This window comes from Lytechinus variegatus, chromosome 14, assembly GCF_018143015.1.
Source record: "Lytechinus variegatus isolate NC3 chromosome 14, Lvar_3.0, whole genome shotgun sequence".
Taxonomy (NCBI): Eukaryota; Metazoa; Echinodermata; class Echinoidea; order Temnopleuroida; family Toxopneustidae; genus Lytechinus; species Lytechinus variegatus.
In genome coordinates, this window is record NC_054753.1 from 8,667,790 (window position 1) to 8,686,546 (window position 18,757).

Consider the following 18,757-nt stretch of genomic DNA (forward strand, 5'->3'; position numbering starts at 1 on the left):
GACCATAAAATACCCTCAAAATGTCTCTTTTTGCTTTTTCTTATTGTGATACAAACTCTTTATCCATATACTTTAAAATCTGTATTACATGCCCTCCTCTAGAAAGAACACATGAACAACTGATAGATGTGATAAAAGAGGCAATTTAAGTGAAATATAAAAGTAATCTCCATAGCATTAGTGATCGCAATATTCAAATGCTCATAACTTTCTCATTATTTGTCTGATTTTTCTCAAACCTCAATTGATCTGTTTCTTTGATTTTTCTGTTTTCACACAAGCTATCTTGTTTCAAAGGTTTCATTATACAGTATAATGTGCCTGTACCGTACGTTAGGCGATTTTTCCAATGCATGGCATGGCGGGTCTGGTTTGGCAAGCATTAGGTGAGGTGCACTCATTAAAATGGCAAGACAATAGTAAGACTAAACACACAGAGCTGGCTTTGCACAATTGCATGTGCTTTTAATACCGATATTACCAGTGACAGAGAGCGGAGAAATATTTTTGAAAGAGAGAGGAACAAAAGATGAACGACACAGGAAAAAAAAAAAATTTTATGTAGGGCCTACTGTACTGTACATGTAGATTCTTGTAGCATGAAAGGATATTTTTACACTACAATACAGTGTAGTAATTGGTGATATGAAGTGAAAGTTTAGATACAATATATACGTAGAATCTATATATGTGAAGTTGCTATGGCATCAGGACATTATGGTACTAACTTACATAAATGACAAAACTTATGACTGCTAGACCCTATCTTAACTTTTTTCCTATAAGGAATGGGATCAAGAGCGTTAATAAAATTGCTTATTTTGTGCTCTAAAGAGGAAAGACAGAAGTTAGGACCAAAGTTTGGACATCCACCAGAATACAGCTTTTATCATATCTATGAGATTTCGTGAGAAAAGATAAGATATTGAGGAAGGACCTTATTCAGAATACTGCCCATGATATTTTGGATAAAAAGATTGATAAGAGTAAATTTCCCAATGGGAGAAAAATGCCAGGGCTCCGTCTTACAAAGTGCACTTAAGATCACTTCCAAGACAGCTTCGAGCATTCCCATTACACTTTAAACTGGTTTTTCCACAAAACTCATTAAGGACATCGATAGGAACGGGGTCAGAGTCAGATATTAGGAGTCCAACTTATGATCCGATTACCGCACACCATCTTCTAATCTCTCGTAATCGAGATGTGCGCTAACCATGTCTGCTGATCTTCTGATAGCTTCACTAAAGATCACAGGTATTCATCAGATAAAGTTCAAGAGTATAACACCGCATTTATGCTCATCTTGTATCTCAAGTTCATATTTTATATACATGTAATGTGCAAATTATTGTTTTTTCTGTATTTTAAACCAATTTTGTGTGTTTGTGTGTGTATTTATACTCCTTTCTCATTCATCTTTATTCCATTCCCCATCTCATTCTATTCTAGAATAACTTTCTCCCTCTTTTCCACCTCCTCCCCCTCTCAACCCCCCCCCCCCCCTGTTCCCTTCCTCCCCTCCCCCTCTGTTCTCCTCCTCCTCTCCCCTACTCTCTTTCCTTGCTCTCTCCCTTCTCGTTCTTTCTTCTCTTCCTTTCTACCTCTCTCTCTCACTTTCCATTTTTCTTTCTCCTCCCTATCCAATTCTAACACTCTCCTATTACCTCCTTGCCCTGGTTACATTTGATACAGTTTTATGATTTTAAATTTAAACCAGTGCTGGTGGTAAGTGTAAAAGTATATTGATCCAGAATTGTGCACCCTTTTCAAGAGGAATCTTACCGGATATTGCAATCGATCCATGGCACAGAATGTCCAGTGATCTCTTCTGTGAGAATTTTTTCTTTTTACTCTGTCAATCTGTCAATCATGTCATTAACCATGACACAATATATACTCATTATTTGATGATGATTGAGAAAGTTATTGATCTGTCAGTCACCATGAAAGTTGTTTTTACACTCTTTCAAACCTGAATATGTACATGTGGTATATATTGCAATATTTTGCTGTTATATACAATAATTAATGAGAAATATTCTCCAGTTAATGGTGAATGTGTCTGGGAACACAACTTCATGTTTATTAGAAAACAGGTGTGCATTAAACATACATGTTGTAGATGTATAGGTCTACATGCATTTGATCTAATATTAAATGTCATAACATTTGAAGATGACTTACATGTACATTAATATTTCAGAATAAAGATGTGGTCACGATGGTCATGATTTATTGTCCAGAAATAAAAGGAGAAAGAAATAGAGTTTCAAATATGATGATCCGTCTTTGATTTTAAAAAGAGTGTTCTTTTGGATGTACATGTGGTAGTTACCAAATAGAGGTGATGAATTTCATGGAAGATTTTTCCCTGGGCAAATTTGCATGAACATTGTTGCAAATGTTCGAGTCAGCTTTTGGCTCATGGAGGTGTATGTTCTTTCATGCAGAGTGTAGCACTTGCAAGCGTTTTCAATCAATGAGAATTATGTATCCTCCTCAGGTCTTTTCCTCTCCCTTCAGCAAGCTTTTAGTAGACAGCGGAATGCACCATTCTATCACACTTAGTTGCATCTTGCCTGCCTTGCAGGTCAGCTGGTGGAAGGGTAAATTGCCATTTCGTCTACCGCCAACTCGTCGACTCACCACATGGTCTACCTTCATTTAGTCTAATGCCATCCAGTCAATCAACATTTTGTCTAACAACCGTTTGGTCCAATCTTCACTTCGTCTAATCACCATTTCGTCTAATAACCAGTTGGTCTGATACCCATTTTCTTTTCATTCATTTTGCACAATTATTACACTTTAGTTTAATTAGACCAAATGGTATAAGGCCTGAATGGTGATTGGACCAACTGGTTATTAGATGGAATGACACTAGACTAAATGAAAGTAGACCATGTGGTGAGTAGACGAACTGATGATAGACCAAATGGTAGTAGACGAGGTGGCAATTGGACGAACTGGCATTAGACAAATTGGAAATGAACTGGTAGAAGGGGGGGGGGGGTAATTGCATTTTAAGTTAAATAAATAGAGTTTGTTTTCTTCTGTTTGTGACTACATTATAAAAACTGTAATAGCTTTGAATGATGTAAGAAGTTATTGCTTTCACCTTTGGACTTGCCTGAAAATGTAGGTTCCCAACTGGTATTTACACAAAACAAGGGGAAGGGGGAAACATAGAATAATGATAATCTGAACTTGTTTATGACTAACTAATAGCTGGGAATAGTGTTGAATAATGTCTCATGTTTTTAGGATGATTGTTTTCACCTTTGGATGTGCCTGAAAATATACATGTGAAGTGCAAATGTCGTATAGCCTGAGGTAGTGGATAGGCTGAGATAATGTACAAAATGAGGCCATGATGAGGAGTGATGGAGTTGATGAGAGGTGAAAGGAACATTGTTAGCTGGTGTTCTTCTCTTTGGAGCTCCAGGCTTGCAAATGCATATGAATGCATTCTTGTAGCCATTGGTTTCATGTGTGATGTTCTTCCATGAGCTTCATCTCATACTGTACATGTATGTCCATGTTGATGTGGAATTGTCGGCCTACAGCTACAGGTTACTTTTTGTCTCGCCTGCATAGCAGAGCGAGACTATAGGCGCCGCTTTTCCGATGGCGGAGGCTGCGTCAACATCAAATCTTAACCTAAGGTTAAGTTTTTGAAATGACATCATAACTTAGAAAGTATATGGACGTAGTTCATGAAACCTAAACATAAAGTTAATCAAGTATTGGTCACACGACCAAGGTCAAAGGTCATTTAGTGTCAATGAACTTGGTCCATGTTGGGAGAATTATTTTCAAAATCTTAACCGAAGGTTAAGTTTGAAATGACATCATAACTAAGAAAGTATATGGACCTAGTTCATGTAACTTTGGGTAATTTTGATCAAGTATTAGTGAATATCCTGCTCGAGTTTCAGGTCACATGACCAAGGTCAAAGGTCATTTAGGGTCAATGAACTTTGGTCAAGTTGGGGTATTTGTTGAATTACTATCATGACTTTGAAAATTTATGGATCTAGTTGATGAAACTTGGACAAGTTAATCAAGAATTAGGGAACATCCTGCCCACGTTTCAGGTCACATTACCAGGGTCAAAGGTCATTTAGGGTCAATGAACTTTGGCCAATTTGGGGGTATTTGTTGAATTACCATCATAACTTTGAAAATTTATGGATCTAGTTCATGAAACTTGGACATTAAGTTAATCAAGTACCACTGAATATCCTACATGTATGCGAGTTTCAGGTCACATGACCATGGTCAATGATTATTTCAGGTCAAAGAACTTTGGCCGTGTTGGGGGTATTTGTTAAATGTTAAATTACCATCCTAACTCTGAAAGTTTATGGATCTAGTTTATAAAACTTGGGATTTAAGAGTAATCAAGTATCACTGAACATCCCATGCGAGTTTCAGGTCACGAAACCAAGGTCAATAAACTTTGGCCATGTCGGGGTAATTGTTGAATTGCCATCATAACTTTGAAAGTTTATGGATAGAGTGAAGGAAATGTGGACATGGGTGTGCAATGTAGTTGACAAGTCTTAAGTCACAGCTCAAATGTCATTTATGGTCAATGAACATGGTATGCCATTATATGAATGGTGTTTTTGTGAGTGATTATTTTACAGCAGTTTTCAAAGTTAGCTCTGCTGCTATATTAAATTGCGTAATGCAGGCGAGACTGCCAGAGGCGTTCCACTTGTTTATATAAATCTCTTAGAAATTCAGATATCCATTTCACTTCACTAGGAGAAAATTGACTAAAAAAGGAGAGGTATATCACTCGTGTTTTGCATCTGATTGAAAAACCAATTGCGTTGACCTTAATTAAATTAAAGGTGTTCTTTATCTGCTTGTACTTTTCAGTGTTCAAAATGGAATTAGGGGTTTCAAAGAAAAAGTGTTGTTTTCACAACTGTAGAAGTCCAAGTAAATTCAGAAAAAAAAAGAAAACAAAACTTGAAGGAACAAGTTTAGGAGGAACAGGTCAAGAACCTCTATGACCTGTCACACAATCTTGCATGCGATTTGAGCCAGAATTATGGAATATTCAAGAGCTTTGATGATGGTCGTTTGCTATGAACTTAGAGGGGAAGGGAATGTCGAAAGTGCTAATACGTCATCAAGAGTGTTCCACTGGAACCAAAGTGCCTTCCAGGAGAATCTCATAGGAAATTATTTTCTGAATTATTGCATCAGTGTTGTCCTTTAGTGTAAAACAGAATGATTCACATGTCAAGGAAAGGGCGGGCAGTCTTTATGTGAATGTGAGGAATATCAAATACTTGATGTAAACACATATCTGGTGACCAGATCAATACGTCTCTGTACATGTACGAGGTGAATTTCATTTAAAAAAGAATCATTTTCCTTTAATAGTTCATACATACACATACAGTACATGCGATAGCAACCACTCCACTGCACCTTTTTGTGAATGATTTAAAAAAAACTTCACAAAAGTGAAAGCCATTATGCTATGCAGCAACTTTGAATGGCATCAGCTCAGGTATTGAGCTCCTAAAAAGAAGTTCCTGGCACCGTACCAAGAACGCATCAGTTTGACCTTGTAGACATACAATCAAGACCAGCTGAATGTTTTTTTTTCTTCTACTTTAGACATTCATGCCACAACATTTTGTACCTTGTAGCTTCCATGTTTTGAATGTGGACTGTTGTGGCCCAGTGGGTTTGACTCTGAACTTAGTATGGAGGGTTGTGGGTTTGAATCCTAGCCATTGGGTTTTTTCCTTCAGCAAGGAATGTTTCCACACTGTGCTACACTCGACCCAGGCGAAGTCAATGGGTACCCTGGTAGCATTTCGTCCTTGAAGGCCTTGGCGCCTGTTTTGTGGCTCGGCTACATACTGTACAGTTCCTGTTTTGAGCTTTATCACTTATATACCTCCTCCACCGACATGTATAAAATATTTCTAAAATCAGGGCTAGCAAAATATATGACATACATTTGTGACACACAGAAATGTGATAGAATAATGTAAATGGTTGAAATTTTTTCTATTATTTGCTTTCAGAATGGAAATCATACTGCAGTGTTTAATACCGGTAATAACTTCACATCTGTTTCCCGAACTGGGGCCCGTAACTCAAAGTTAAGCAATGACCGTAGAACGTTTTTCTACGATCCATTCCATTGACTACAATGTACAATCAATCGTACAATTGATTGCTAAACTTTGTGTGACGGAACCCAGTCCAAGCTATATATTTACATTCATTGGCCCCATTTTCAATGCAGGTTCAAATTCTTAAATCTGTTGAACAAATATCCTGCAAATAAAAAAATTCTATCTGTCATGCTACAGGAGTGCCAACTTTTATCTACGGTATTTTGAGTCTCAACTACCCACCACTGTACATAGATGTATTGTCTACATTTCTCCATGGACAGAAATCAGATACATTTCTTTGTGAGATAGTCCATTCGATGTAAATTGTTGCTAGGCAACGGACCATGGGCATCGTGAACCTAGTGTTTCAGCAGTACAGTCTAATGAAATTTAATGACGACCGAGACTTCTTCTTGATCATATATGCTCTTGACATTAATCTAATATTTGACTCTGACTCTGAAAATGATGGATCAACTGCCCCCTTGATAGTTTTCAGCATAGACCAAAGGTTGAACTGAAGTAGACTTTATTGATGGAGTATTGTGAATGAAACCGCATGTTATGCCTCATGCCTTTCATAATCTTACACTGACCAAATCCTTTTAACTTCTGTGTCTTATGCCCCCATCACACTTATTGGGAATCAGCAGGAATCAAGCAGAAGCTGGAATGAAAAAAAATATTTTAAAAATCCAGAAATTTTTGGGAGGGACATATGAATCCACCAAACTGGAGTTGAAATTCAGTAAATTGACCAGGTAAAATCATCATGCACTAGTCAAAATGAACTGCAATGGATTCAGATTGATAATTCGTGCTACATTCTTAGATATTCTAGGTGCATTCTAAATCTTCTGACTGCATTCTGAGTGCATTTTAAATATTTTTGTCATTTTGGCCGTCCCGACGGTTTTGGTCGTGTTAAAAATATTTGAGGGGTATTTTTGAACGGTGTTCGAAGTAGATTTAAATAAAAAACTGGTGGTTGATCAATAGTCCTTTCATTCCAGCCAATTCTGCTTGATTCACAATAAGTGTGATGGGGGCTTTAGTGATTTTGAAGCATCTTAAAGTTGGTTTTCGCGTTGCTTTGTTCTTGCGCTAGTTACTTTCAAGAATTCATCATATTTTCATTCTACACAAAGGCTCAGAATAGCCTGCCACATTTTCCAAGCATTTCCCTCTTCAGTACTTTGCTCTAAATTTTATTTGTCAAAGATTTGAAATACATGTATGACCAGCCTAACATCAGAATTATCTTTAATGCAAAGGATTTATTGTTAAATCTCAAAGGATTTACTTTTCAAATCTCAAAAGATTTACTTTCCAAATCTTCAAGAATTTGAATTGAAATCTTTAGCTTAAGCTTTAAATCTGCATGATTCAAATCTAAATCTTATGTTTAGCTGGTCACTATTCACAGCCACTCAAGAATTATTTTAAATCTTTCAATTTGGTTCAAATTTTCAAAACATATTAATATGTATTCTAAATCTGACAAAATAGTTGCTTGAGTGTTTGAATAATACACATAATATCAAATCTCTTGAAAGAAACATGCTTTTGTTTCAATTGCACTTCATACCCAGTCCACCTGCATTGTGTCCAGGCATCATTGGGTGCATGCTCAATTATATTAACCTCATGCCTAGCAAATTCTTTCGACCCAGAAGCCGTCTTTGTGATCATCATCTTAATGACTATGAAGCGTGAAAGCAATCTGGGGCCCGTCGCAGAAAGAGTTGCAATCAATTGCAACTCTAAAAATCATGCGCAACTTGATTTTCAACCAATCAAAAGCGTGCATTTGGGACTTGCGATTGATTTTTTGAATTGCGTTTAAACGCAACTCTTTCTGCAACGGGCCCGAGTTACCTCATTGAAACTATTTTAAAATACAGTGTACCTCATCATATTTCATGGCATTGGCTAATCGGTCAGCACCCACTCGATGTAAACCGTGAAAAAATTTCTGGGTTTGGATGCGGTATCTTTCATGTATAAAAAGCTGACATGTGTGGTCATACCATATTAGTTAGTGGTACAGGTATTGGTGGATCATGGAGTGTCGGTGTCGTTAATGCTCAAACGTGGTGGTCATTTTCAAACGGTGATCTGTGAACTCCGCTCTTGAAATCAGGAGCAAACACTGTGTCATTGACTTTTATTAAAGAGCTTATGAATGATAAAACCTGCATGTAACTGCATTTTACTAGCATATAAGTTAGAGATTAAAGGGAAAAGACAGTAGTCGCAGTAAACAATTATTTCATGAGAAAGTCGTTAAAATCAAGGTTAATCGTCAAAATATTATTCGTCTAGATATGGTACATTATTAAATTTAAATTTATCTTTGTAAAATCATGAAATTGATAATTCTGATGATCACTAACAAAGAAAAAGCATATATGGGGGACAGTGTATTGATATTGCTTCGAAAAATACCTGATATTTGATGGAATTCCATGCTTATTTTGCTAATTTCTCAGCAATTTTTTGAGCTTCATGTATTTGGAAGATATTTTTTTTTGCAAACACTTGGTGGTAGTTTCATTGGATTCTGTTCAAACTCATTTTGAGGTCGTTTCCACAACTGGTCCACAACTTGGACTTTATTAGACCATGAATATGCACTTCAGGTAATTAACATCAGGTACATGTACTTTATGCTCAAACTTTATTTTTGGAAAGGGGATTTTTAAATGTATTTGAAGTATTATAAGGGGCTGTTTCATCCAATCAATAGTTGAATACTATGGGATGTTGTCAGATCCGACAACTTGTCAGATGTCAAATGTTGATGAAATGCAGTGTTGAAAAATATGTTGGTTTTTTTTCCTCCTTTTTGTGTAAAAGCTCAACTAGAAAACTCAATCTGAATGGGCAACATGGCTGTTTGAGATCTACATGTAGTTGTGTCCATGAAAACAAAGAAATTTTCTTTGGAAGCATGATCAATACAATATGTACAAGTCACATTTCATCTTCCCTAAGCAAGTCTCCTGGATTCCATCCCGATGTTAGCGGATCTGCATTTATGAATTTTTATATTTACTTCAATAACTCCATACATCTACTTGATTTGCTAGTTCAGCCCTCTGGACTGCCATACCCGAATAGAACTCCCAAGGATTTAAAAAGCGCGAGCGCGCCCTCTCCCGTTCAGGCTTACTACCCATGATCACCGCGCAACTAGCGTCCATCTTCCTCTTTTGCTTTCGGCAAGCCACCTGTCAAGACGTGCTCAGATAAGTCTCCTAAGAGCTCAAATCTTTTTGAGCTTTGGTATATTATTTTCGCTTATCTGAGGTGCATTCTCCCTTTTAATTTCAATCTTTCCATTTGTGTGTAAGATTGTGTTCAGAATTTACACTTGGCGTGACTTTTTAGACGTGTTTTTGGTGACACTTAAATTGTTTTTCTAACGTTTGAGTTCTCGTCGCGCCGCATCGCTAGCGCGTTCGCGAGGCACCGGGCTTGGCCTGCCTACGTGGCAGCAAGCCTTCACCACCTGTCATGGTTATTGTTCTTCACGTTCAAAGCGTGGTGGCTTTTGGTGCCGTTTTTGAATTAATTTCTAGACAGCCTCTACACTTTGTTGTCGAGGGTGTTATTGTTATTTCTTTTTGCAGGTTGGGATCTTCAACTCTGTTCCTTCCTTGCTTCCTGGAATTGATTTATTAAGATTTTCGATTGATTATTGATTGATTAATTCTTCAATTCTCTTTCCTTTCTGTTCTGAATAAATTTCTTAATTGATATTTTATTCACAGGCGGATCTTAAAGCTCAATTCGGTTTTCCTTCTGTTCTGAATAAATTTCTTGATTGATATTTTATTCACAGGCGGATCTTAAAGCTCAATTCCTTTTCCTTCTGTTCTGAATAAATTTCTTGATTAATATTTTATTCACAGACGCTTCGGGGATTGTTTAATTCGGCTTACGCAATTATACCTGATGATTGTTTGGTTATTCAATCCCCCCTAAAAAAAAAAAAAAAAAAATTTTTTGTTCTTTACAGGTGGGGTCTCCTTCCTGTTAGAAATTTTTTTGACCTGTCCCGGAATTGTTTCCTTCGTTCAATTCCCTCTTCCCTCCTAGTCTTATATATTTTTTTATTTCGACAGGCGGGCTCTACGATTCCCTTTGAGGATTTACTGTGTCGTTCTTCCTCTTGGAATCGTTACTAGAGACGTTCCTCCTTCCTCCTGTTCTGAATTTCTTTACCTTTCCACAGGAGGTTATTTTTTTTTTTTCCTCTTGGAAATTATCGTAAAATTTCTCTTATCTGGAATTATTTGTCTCTCAATCCCTTTTCTTCCTGCTCTGAAATGCTTGTTTTTGTGTTTCTTCGCAGGTGGAAAGTTCGTTCTCTTCTGAACTTGCATTCAATTTTGAATTTTTGTTTCGAATTTTTCCTTCGGGCACAAAAAAGAGAATATAGTAGGGGAACCTTGTAGGAGTTTCTTTTTTCAAAGTCTCCGACCTCCTTTTTATTTTCTTACAGGCAGATACCTAACTATTCTTAGTTTCTTCTTCCTCCCTACCCCTCCCCTCTTGTTTTGTTCTGTTTGCTCAAACAAACTCCTTTTAGGAGGAGGGAAAGACCACTCCGGTCTCCACCTTTAATCTAAACGAGATCTTTGTAAAAAAAAAAAAAAGAAAAAGAAAAATTCTTGTTTTTCCTTTTTCAGGGTAGAGAGAGGTATCTTTGAATGGGACTATCACAGCCCCAGAGGACCTGGTGCCCTCCACGGGGACCGTCCCGATTGCAAGTTACAGAAGTCGGCCGCCTCCAGGCGAGCAGGAAGGACGCCGCGGTGAGCGCCCAGCGGCGGTGAGTATGAGGGTGCGTCGATCAGCATTCCGAATTTGCGGTCGGATGCTAAGAGAAGGAAGGCCGAGACTGTGGTGCCACGGTCTCGGACAAAGGAAAAAGTGGTAGCCAAGGCTTCCAAGCCTAAACTAGGTCCTGCCGCCGCAGCACCCATAGGGCTATGCGACCCACCGGCTACCGGGTCACCAGAAGTCCGGAGGGAGAGTGCGGTTCTCTCCCCCCGGCACAGGTCAGGATCTCTGCCGTATAAGTCGTCCTCCGTTGACAGCATCGGGAGAGATCGCCCAGCCCCTGACCGCGAGAGGCGTCACACAGACTGTAACCACAATCTGATCGTGACCACAATCTGACCCCGTCAGATTCGGGTGAAGTTTCGTTGTTGGCGGCCGCCCTGCCAGGGGCGGCAAATCGTAAGAGATCACCCGTGCCTCTTGTGCCTTCTTCTGCTCCGGCCACGCCGGCGGAGCCCGCAAAATAAGAAGAAGAAGAAGAGGTCGAAGGAGAGGTCGGCCAGCCCTGTTGCCATGGGCATTCCTCCTTCAGACCCTCTTATCGGTGGCCAGATGTTACAGTCATACATGTTATGCTGCTATATTCTGCTACCGCGAGAGGCGTCACACATCGGGCTGTGACCACAATCTGACCCCGTCAGATTCGGGTGAATTTTCATTGTCGGCGGCCGCCCTGCCAGGGGCGGCAAATCGTAAGAAATCACCCGTGCCTCTCATGCCTTCTTCTGCCCCGGCCACGCCGGCGGAGCCCGCAGAAAGAGAAGAAGAAGAAGAGGTCGAAGGAGAGGTTGGCCAGCCCTGCTGCCATGGGCGTTCCTCCTTCAGACCCTTGTGTCGGTGGTCAGATGTTACAGCTATTCATGCTGCTACATTCTGCTACCGCGAGAGGCGTCACACATCAGACTGTGACCACAATCTGACCCCGTCAGATTCGGGTGAAGTTTCGTTGTTGACGGCCGCCCTGCCAGGGGCGGCAAATCGTAAGAAATCACCCGTGCCTCTTGTGCCTTCTTCTGCCCCGGCCACACCGGCGGAGGCCGCGAAGAAGAAGTGGTCGAAGGTGAGGTCGGCCAGCCCTGTTGCCATGGGCGTCCCTCCTTCAGACCCTTGTGTCGGTGGTCAGATGTTACAGCTATTCATGCTGCTACATTCTGCTTTCGAGTAGTGCGGGTTCACCCCACCCTCGACGTCTACTCACCCCGCTGATGCCCCTGAGCATCAAGCGAGACAAGTGGGCAATAACCACCAGACACCCGGGAAATCCTCGAGCGATTCTGTTAAATCGCCAGCCAGTGCACCGACTAACCGGGTGCCCCAAGATCGCGTGTGCTTTCCAGCATTTTCGTCGATCTCAGAGCACGTGTCCCAGCCGACACGCGGGGCCACCCCGGCGCTTACTGGACAACCCCCCGGTTCAGTCCATAGAGCGAGACTCCCTTTACGAGGACAACCCCTATCCCGCGGTCGACTTTTCAGTAAGCGCTCAGGCGCTGCTTGACAAGTATCTACCTCACATCTACCCTCCGAGTGGGGGTATTGATGAAGCAAGGGAGTCCATATTTTCTCGCCCCGCCTCTTCAGGCGCTCCGAGCTCAATCGGCCGAATTGGGGGTCTCGGAGAGTGACGGGGTCGCTCTAGACGAGGCGGCTCCTACGACGAGGAAGCCGCCAGCTCCGTGGGTGTAAACCCACTCCCGCTCTGCTGCTGCCCGGAAGCGCCAGGCTCCGGCGCCGCCGTCTCGAAATTTTCAAGCCTCTCGAGGCTAGCGAGAAGGCAGAGGCAAGGGGGGGGGCGATTATTATGCAGGTTCTCCCGAATTCGCCCTCTACGTCAAGCTCACATACGGCGACGACTCCTTCAGCGGTAACTCTCTCCATTCTTCCCCCTAAGCGGGCCCGTAGATTGGAGGTATGAATCTCTTACATACCGCATGCCGCACTTCTCTCGTGAGAATGTTTGGCTGCTTTGAGAGGACAACCTATCACGTCCGCGGACCGTCCGCCCAGACGACGGGACCGTCGCTTTTCTGGCCTGAACCTCACTTTCTATTCGAAAGTAAGGGTGCCCTGTCTTACTTAGCTCCTACCCTTGCAACGCCAGAGTCAGGGCTAGTACAGACACCCGTTCTCCAGCGATCGCCGCTGAAGAGAGGGCGACTCTGATATGAGCACCATCACCGCTCAGCGGTATGTCTCACTATCTCATAGCTCTCCGAGCTTATGAGTATGTATATCGGATCTGAATGTCACGGCGATTAAAAGTTCTCCTGTGCTTAATAATCGCTATGCCTTCACCACCCGGTGCATTATGGTTATGTTAACCTATTTGTCTCGTATTCGGGCGGCTCGTACGAACCCTGCCCGAGCTGCCATCACCGGTCGTCCCCCCCGGACACCGCCGGCAGCACCCGCACCGAATACGTGGAAGGAATCAGCTTCTCATATGCTAGATATCCCTCCTGTTGACATTCACAGCTGTTCCCCGAGTCTTTCCCGGTTGGGTAAACATCATCTCGGAGGAAAGTAACCGCCGTACATCTCATGAGATTGTTGGCTATGTACGCGCGTTCAAACTTGTTTAAAGCCCCAGGATTCTCTGTCGGCATTCTATGCCTACTTTCTGGGCACACCCACCGCACCGGGTCGGCGAGTTCACACCAAACTGTACACCGCCAGACCATCGGTCGAGCTCTAACTGTCTATCTTATAGACTGCCCTCTATGTGGGTCAATCTTGCGGGCGTCTCCGCCGCTCCCTCCTTGTGCGGAGTGGTCTACGGTGGATGTCTTTACCGTGCCCGTTAGTCGAATCGGCTTCTTTCTTAGAAATTTTTTCACGGCACACTCGAGTCGCCCCGCATGCTGCTTTCATCCTCCTTCCATGCAAGGCATGTGGCCAGGGTCACCGCACGACCGAGGATGATGTAACAGTGGATGGATGTATGCTTATGCCTTCCTAACCACGATCACTACGACCCGCCTTCTCTCGGGCCGACTGTGGATGAGCCTCTCCATGTAAGTGATTTACTTCACTGGAGTTCTTCTTTTAGAAATTTAGATTCTCATCCCCCGCTGCTTAGGGCGTCATTTTTGCCGCCCCCCGCAGCTTTTTGGAGCTCCTTATCTTACCGATATCGGACTGTTCCACGCTGCCGCAACCGGCGCCGGCGGTGCTCGCTCTTACGATCACCTGAGAAACAGGCCTTGTGACTGTTTTCATAAACAACTGGTTCTCACCGCAGACTGATGGAAATTTTGTGATTACTTCCTCAAGTCTCCTTCGCTTGTTTCTTCAAGCGAGGACTTCGACACTCTTAGCCAGTTTCCGTCCCTAACTTGATAGGACAGGGCCGTTGCTACCTCATTCGATTCCGTTGGGAATGTAACGGTTGAGGTATCATATCTGGCGATGTCTGTTCGTTTAGAGCATCTCTTGATGGTCGTTTACACGTAATATCGTGACAGATTTTTTTTTTTTCGCCAGCTCCCTCTGGCGTACACTTGCTGCTGCTAGGGATTCCCCCGCCCAGCGGACAGCCATCGCAGCCTAGCCTCACGGGCTCTCTCGGCGATGGTGGCTTGAGCCAAGCCACCTCTTCCACCGCGGGCACTGCACCTTCAGTTGGGTGCTTCAATCAGTATGGGAGAAAGGGGATCCTGAGTTCTCTCTCGATCACTCGGTCTAACACACTTTTGTCGTGATGTGTACCGCGCTGTATCCCTGACACGCCCGGTTGAGCTGTTTTGACCAGACTGCTCTATTCTACATAGGCAACATGTCCGCGGCATTCCTTTTTAACAGGATGGCACTCAGTCGCTTTCTCGACCCTTGTCTGCCTTACGAGTGGTTTTCTTCCTAAATCCCTACTCTCCGTCGTTCCTGGTCCCCTTCGGACCGCTAGTAACTTTTTACCACAGCTCTCTATCAGAATTCTGCAGATTTCTGCCCTCACGCATTTGAGACAGATATCGAATTCTGGGCGCTTTCTCCCACGCGGAGGCTTCCCCTACAAAAATTCCAAGCTTGCGGGAAGCGTGCGACTAGCTTGCGCAAGCTTGCGGCATGCTAGTAACTAGCATGCGGTTAGCTTAATAAGCGTGTGATATGCGTGCAGAGTAATAGTTAAGCGATCTTTTAGCGAGCAGGGACTGTTCGCTAGCATGCACTCGCTTATTAAGCGAGTGCCCTGCTAGTCGCATGCTAGTTACTAGCAAGCGGCACGCTTAAATTTCGGTAGGGGTTCTGAGATATCTCGCCTTCTCAGATTGGTCGATTGATCACTTACTGAGCCTTAAAAGCTTCAGTTTTCCGATCACGATTCTTGTTGAAATTTTCAACAAATTTCGATTCTTACGCTCTAGTCAGCAGGTGATGTTGTTCTCCTGACACTAGGCCGAGGGCCCATGATACTTAGTATTCCTGAGTATACAGGGCATTCCTCTCGAGGACATTTTTGAGGGCCGCCTTTTGGCGCTCAACTAACTCCTTCACTTCTTTCTACTTGAAGGACATTCCGTCCAGCGAGGCGAGATTTGCTGCTTCGGCGCTTAAAGCAGCTGCGGCTTTTTCCCCCTCTCCCTAAATTTCGTTGTTTTTGTTTTTTTCTTTTAAATTTTCTTAGGCTTACAATTGAAAACATGCCTCCCTACGGTTTGAGTCCGTGCTGGTCTAGCAAATCAAGTAGATGTATGGAGTTATTGAAGTAAATTATGAAAATACTTACCTGATTTTCTTATTTACGAGATAACTCATACATCTACTTGATACCCTCCCACCGACCCTCCGCCTTGCGTAGCAACATGTTTCAACGTATGGGCTTGCGAAAGGTGAGGAAGATGGACGCTAGTTGCGCGGTGATCATGGGTAGTAAGCCTGAACGGGAGAGGGCGCGCTCGCGCTTTTTAAATCCTTGGGAGTTCTATTCGGGTATGGCAGTCCAGAGGGCTGAACTAGCAAATCAAGTAGATGTATGAGTTATCTCGTAAATAAGAAAATCAGGTAAGTATTTTCATATTTGTTTACTTGACAAAAGCTGGCTTATTCCACTATCAAGCCAATATTTTTAATATTGCACTCTCTCTATAAATCACTTTCACTCTGAGTTTTTGATGGCCATTTGAAAATGCTCATTTTGCCTACATGTATGAAACACATTTCATCTTCCCTATTAAAGCAAAGTCTTGTGGATTCCATCTCAATGTTAAGAGATCTGCATTTATGAATTTTTATTTTTTTTACTTGACAAAAGCTGGCCTATTCTACTCTCAAGCCAATATTATAGTGAATATTGTACTCTCTCTAACTGCATTCACCCTGAGTTTTTGATTGCCATTTGAAAACGCTAAGTTTGCCTTGGAAAATTAAAAACTTCAAGTGCTGCCGGCCTGCAGCTTCGAGGATCAGAAGTGTCTGGACTCCCTTACCCATCAAATCAAGTATTGGGCATACTTTACCAGGAACCGGTAACTCAAAACTTAGCAATTGATCGTACAGTTGATATGTATGAATGATTGCACATGGTTATCAAGGCAATCAATTTTAAAAGAATTCTTAAGTTCAGTTAATACTGTGCTTAGTGTTAGAGGGCCCAGAACCAAATGTGACAATTATGTTTGATAGTAACAAATATTTGCTCTCCATCATTGTGTATTCCATCTTATCTAATATCCATCCTTGTTTGACATTTTCATGTTTGTGAAAAATTGACTGACATGAAAGATTTTTTTTTTTGCCTTTTTGAATGATCTTGTCAATACCAAGTTCACATCTAAAGGAGATCCTCACATTCAACCAATCACAAAATAGCAATGACCAATGATGTAATCTTTGTATACTGTATGTATGGCATTACCTGAAAATATCACATTTTCATTATAAAGAATTTGATGAGGCCCAACTCCAAACTGGAAGAGCTGTCTCATGCATTATGAATATTAGATGTGGGGGGTGTTTGGTCCCAGGGTCAAAGATCACACAGGTCATTATTCAAACTTTATTATAGAAGTTTGTTCTGGCAATGGTGAAGGCATAACTTCCAACTGCATGCAGAGAAAAACTCATCTACTAGTCTTTAAATGTGAATGGGGTAGTTTGGAATTGGTCCTGCTTTTATAGGTTGAAGGCTAATGGCATTTTTTCATGTAAAAGTTCTTTTGACATCTTCCTTGACCAGCCAATCTTTCTTACAGAAATTGGATGAACCTTCGAGATGCAGATTCAGGCAAAATCATGTGGCAAGGTCATGATGATTTGTAAGTATATCTTGCATTAAATTTCATATTGTCTGTTGTTCATATCATATCCTTTACATGAAGTTCCAAAACCTTTAAAGGGGAAGTCATCTCGAACAATAGGTTGGTTAAAAAAAATGATAGAGAAAAGTATTTGAATGTGATTATTTATGATAATATGATATGTTTGACTCAGTTTGATATTCGCTATGCACATTTGATAGTAACGCAATACAAATTTCCAAGTAACAAATGTGGCACTTCCAAAGAACCCCTAATGAAGAACCCCTACTTAAAACACTACTAATAACTCCTCATTTCCTTTAGATTCTAGCTGCTAAGATACTAAAACTTTAAATAAATTTCTTTTTATTTCCTTTAAAAAAAAAACTTTCAGATCAGCGCCAGATGGTGAGCACGAAGCCAGAGTGCCTAAGAAGATCTTGAAATGCAAAGCCATCTCACGTGAAGTCAACTTCTCCTCCATGGAGCCCATGCATCAATTCCGCCTAGAACAGAGAGTACTATTTAAAGGACGCTGCTTAGAAGGTTCGTCTAAATGTATACTAGTTCTGAATAAATTTGCGTAAATGTAATAATCTTTGAGAAATTTTAATAGCTCAGATGTGAATATATTCTTCTGTGTCAAAATGTAAAGTATGGCTCTCATCTTTGCGTTGTAAGCTACCTGTTGTTATGTTAGCCAAAATCAGCTATACACTCCAGGCTTTTTTGAGGCTTTATATTGTACAGAACATATGGGAATCTAGGGGGGTTTTTTGCTGCTTTTCAGGTCATGTCATGGCATTCCCAGGATACATTTATATTGCTGGGTTAACGCAGCAGGCATATATACACAAAGCTGAGAAACAAAACTCTTGTTTTGGCTAATCATAGACTTAAGCCTTCTGGGTACAGGCGAGTCTTCAACAAATCTTAAGAGACTTGTAGAGATAAATCCTTACTTTTTCTAGCAGTTTTCCTCCCAAGTTCTGGGGTAGTATTCGGTACTTACTACAGTACACATATATAAATTGTTAACAAAAAAACCCCACAGTATTCCACCTTCCCATTTTCTCAAGAAATTGATTCCTGAAAAATCACAGCTGAGCCTGATAGGTTTTACTTTCAAGTGAAACAATTGCCATAGGCACTGGTTTTCATGATGCAATAATGGAAACACATCTAGCTTCAATATGGTAAAATTTTGCTCGTGCTTGATCCTTCTGTAGTGCAACATGTTGAATGGAGATCATCCTAGCTTGTTTAGATTAATTGAAACCACTTCTATGGATGCTATTCTCTAAGTGCATCTTCCCTATTCATGAAGCATATTCATCAATACTCTATTAAGCAGATACCAGCTATTCAGAGGATGGCAAAAGTTGGTCAAGGATCCAGTATTATCCATTATTTAGACTGAATTGCTTTTCCGATTGCCATTGTTTATTTAGTGCCATCCCTTACCAAGGGCCTATACATGAATAAAGGTGTTCACATTGTACAATCAAAAGATAC

At 41.4% G+C, this 18,757-nt stretch overlaps 1 protein-coding gene across 1 annotated transcript in view; it reads left to right on the top strand.

Annotated features, from left to right (window-relative positions):
• The window catches only part of LOC121427257 (retinal rod rhodopsin-sensitive cGMP 3',5'-cyclic phosphodiesterase subunit delta-like), a 72,164-nt gene that overhangs the window by 12,889 nt on the left and 40,518 nt on the right, over positions 1-18,757 (top strand). The window contains exons 2-3 of the mRNA XM_041623582.1: positions 17,198-17,260; positions 17,637-17,788. Coding sequence (XP_041479516.1) covers positions 17,198-17,260; positions 17,637-17,788 — 215 coding nt within the window. The remainder of the gene's footprint in view (positions 1-17,197; positions 17,261-17,636; positions 17,789-18,757) is intronic.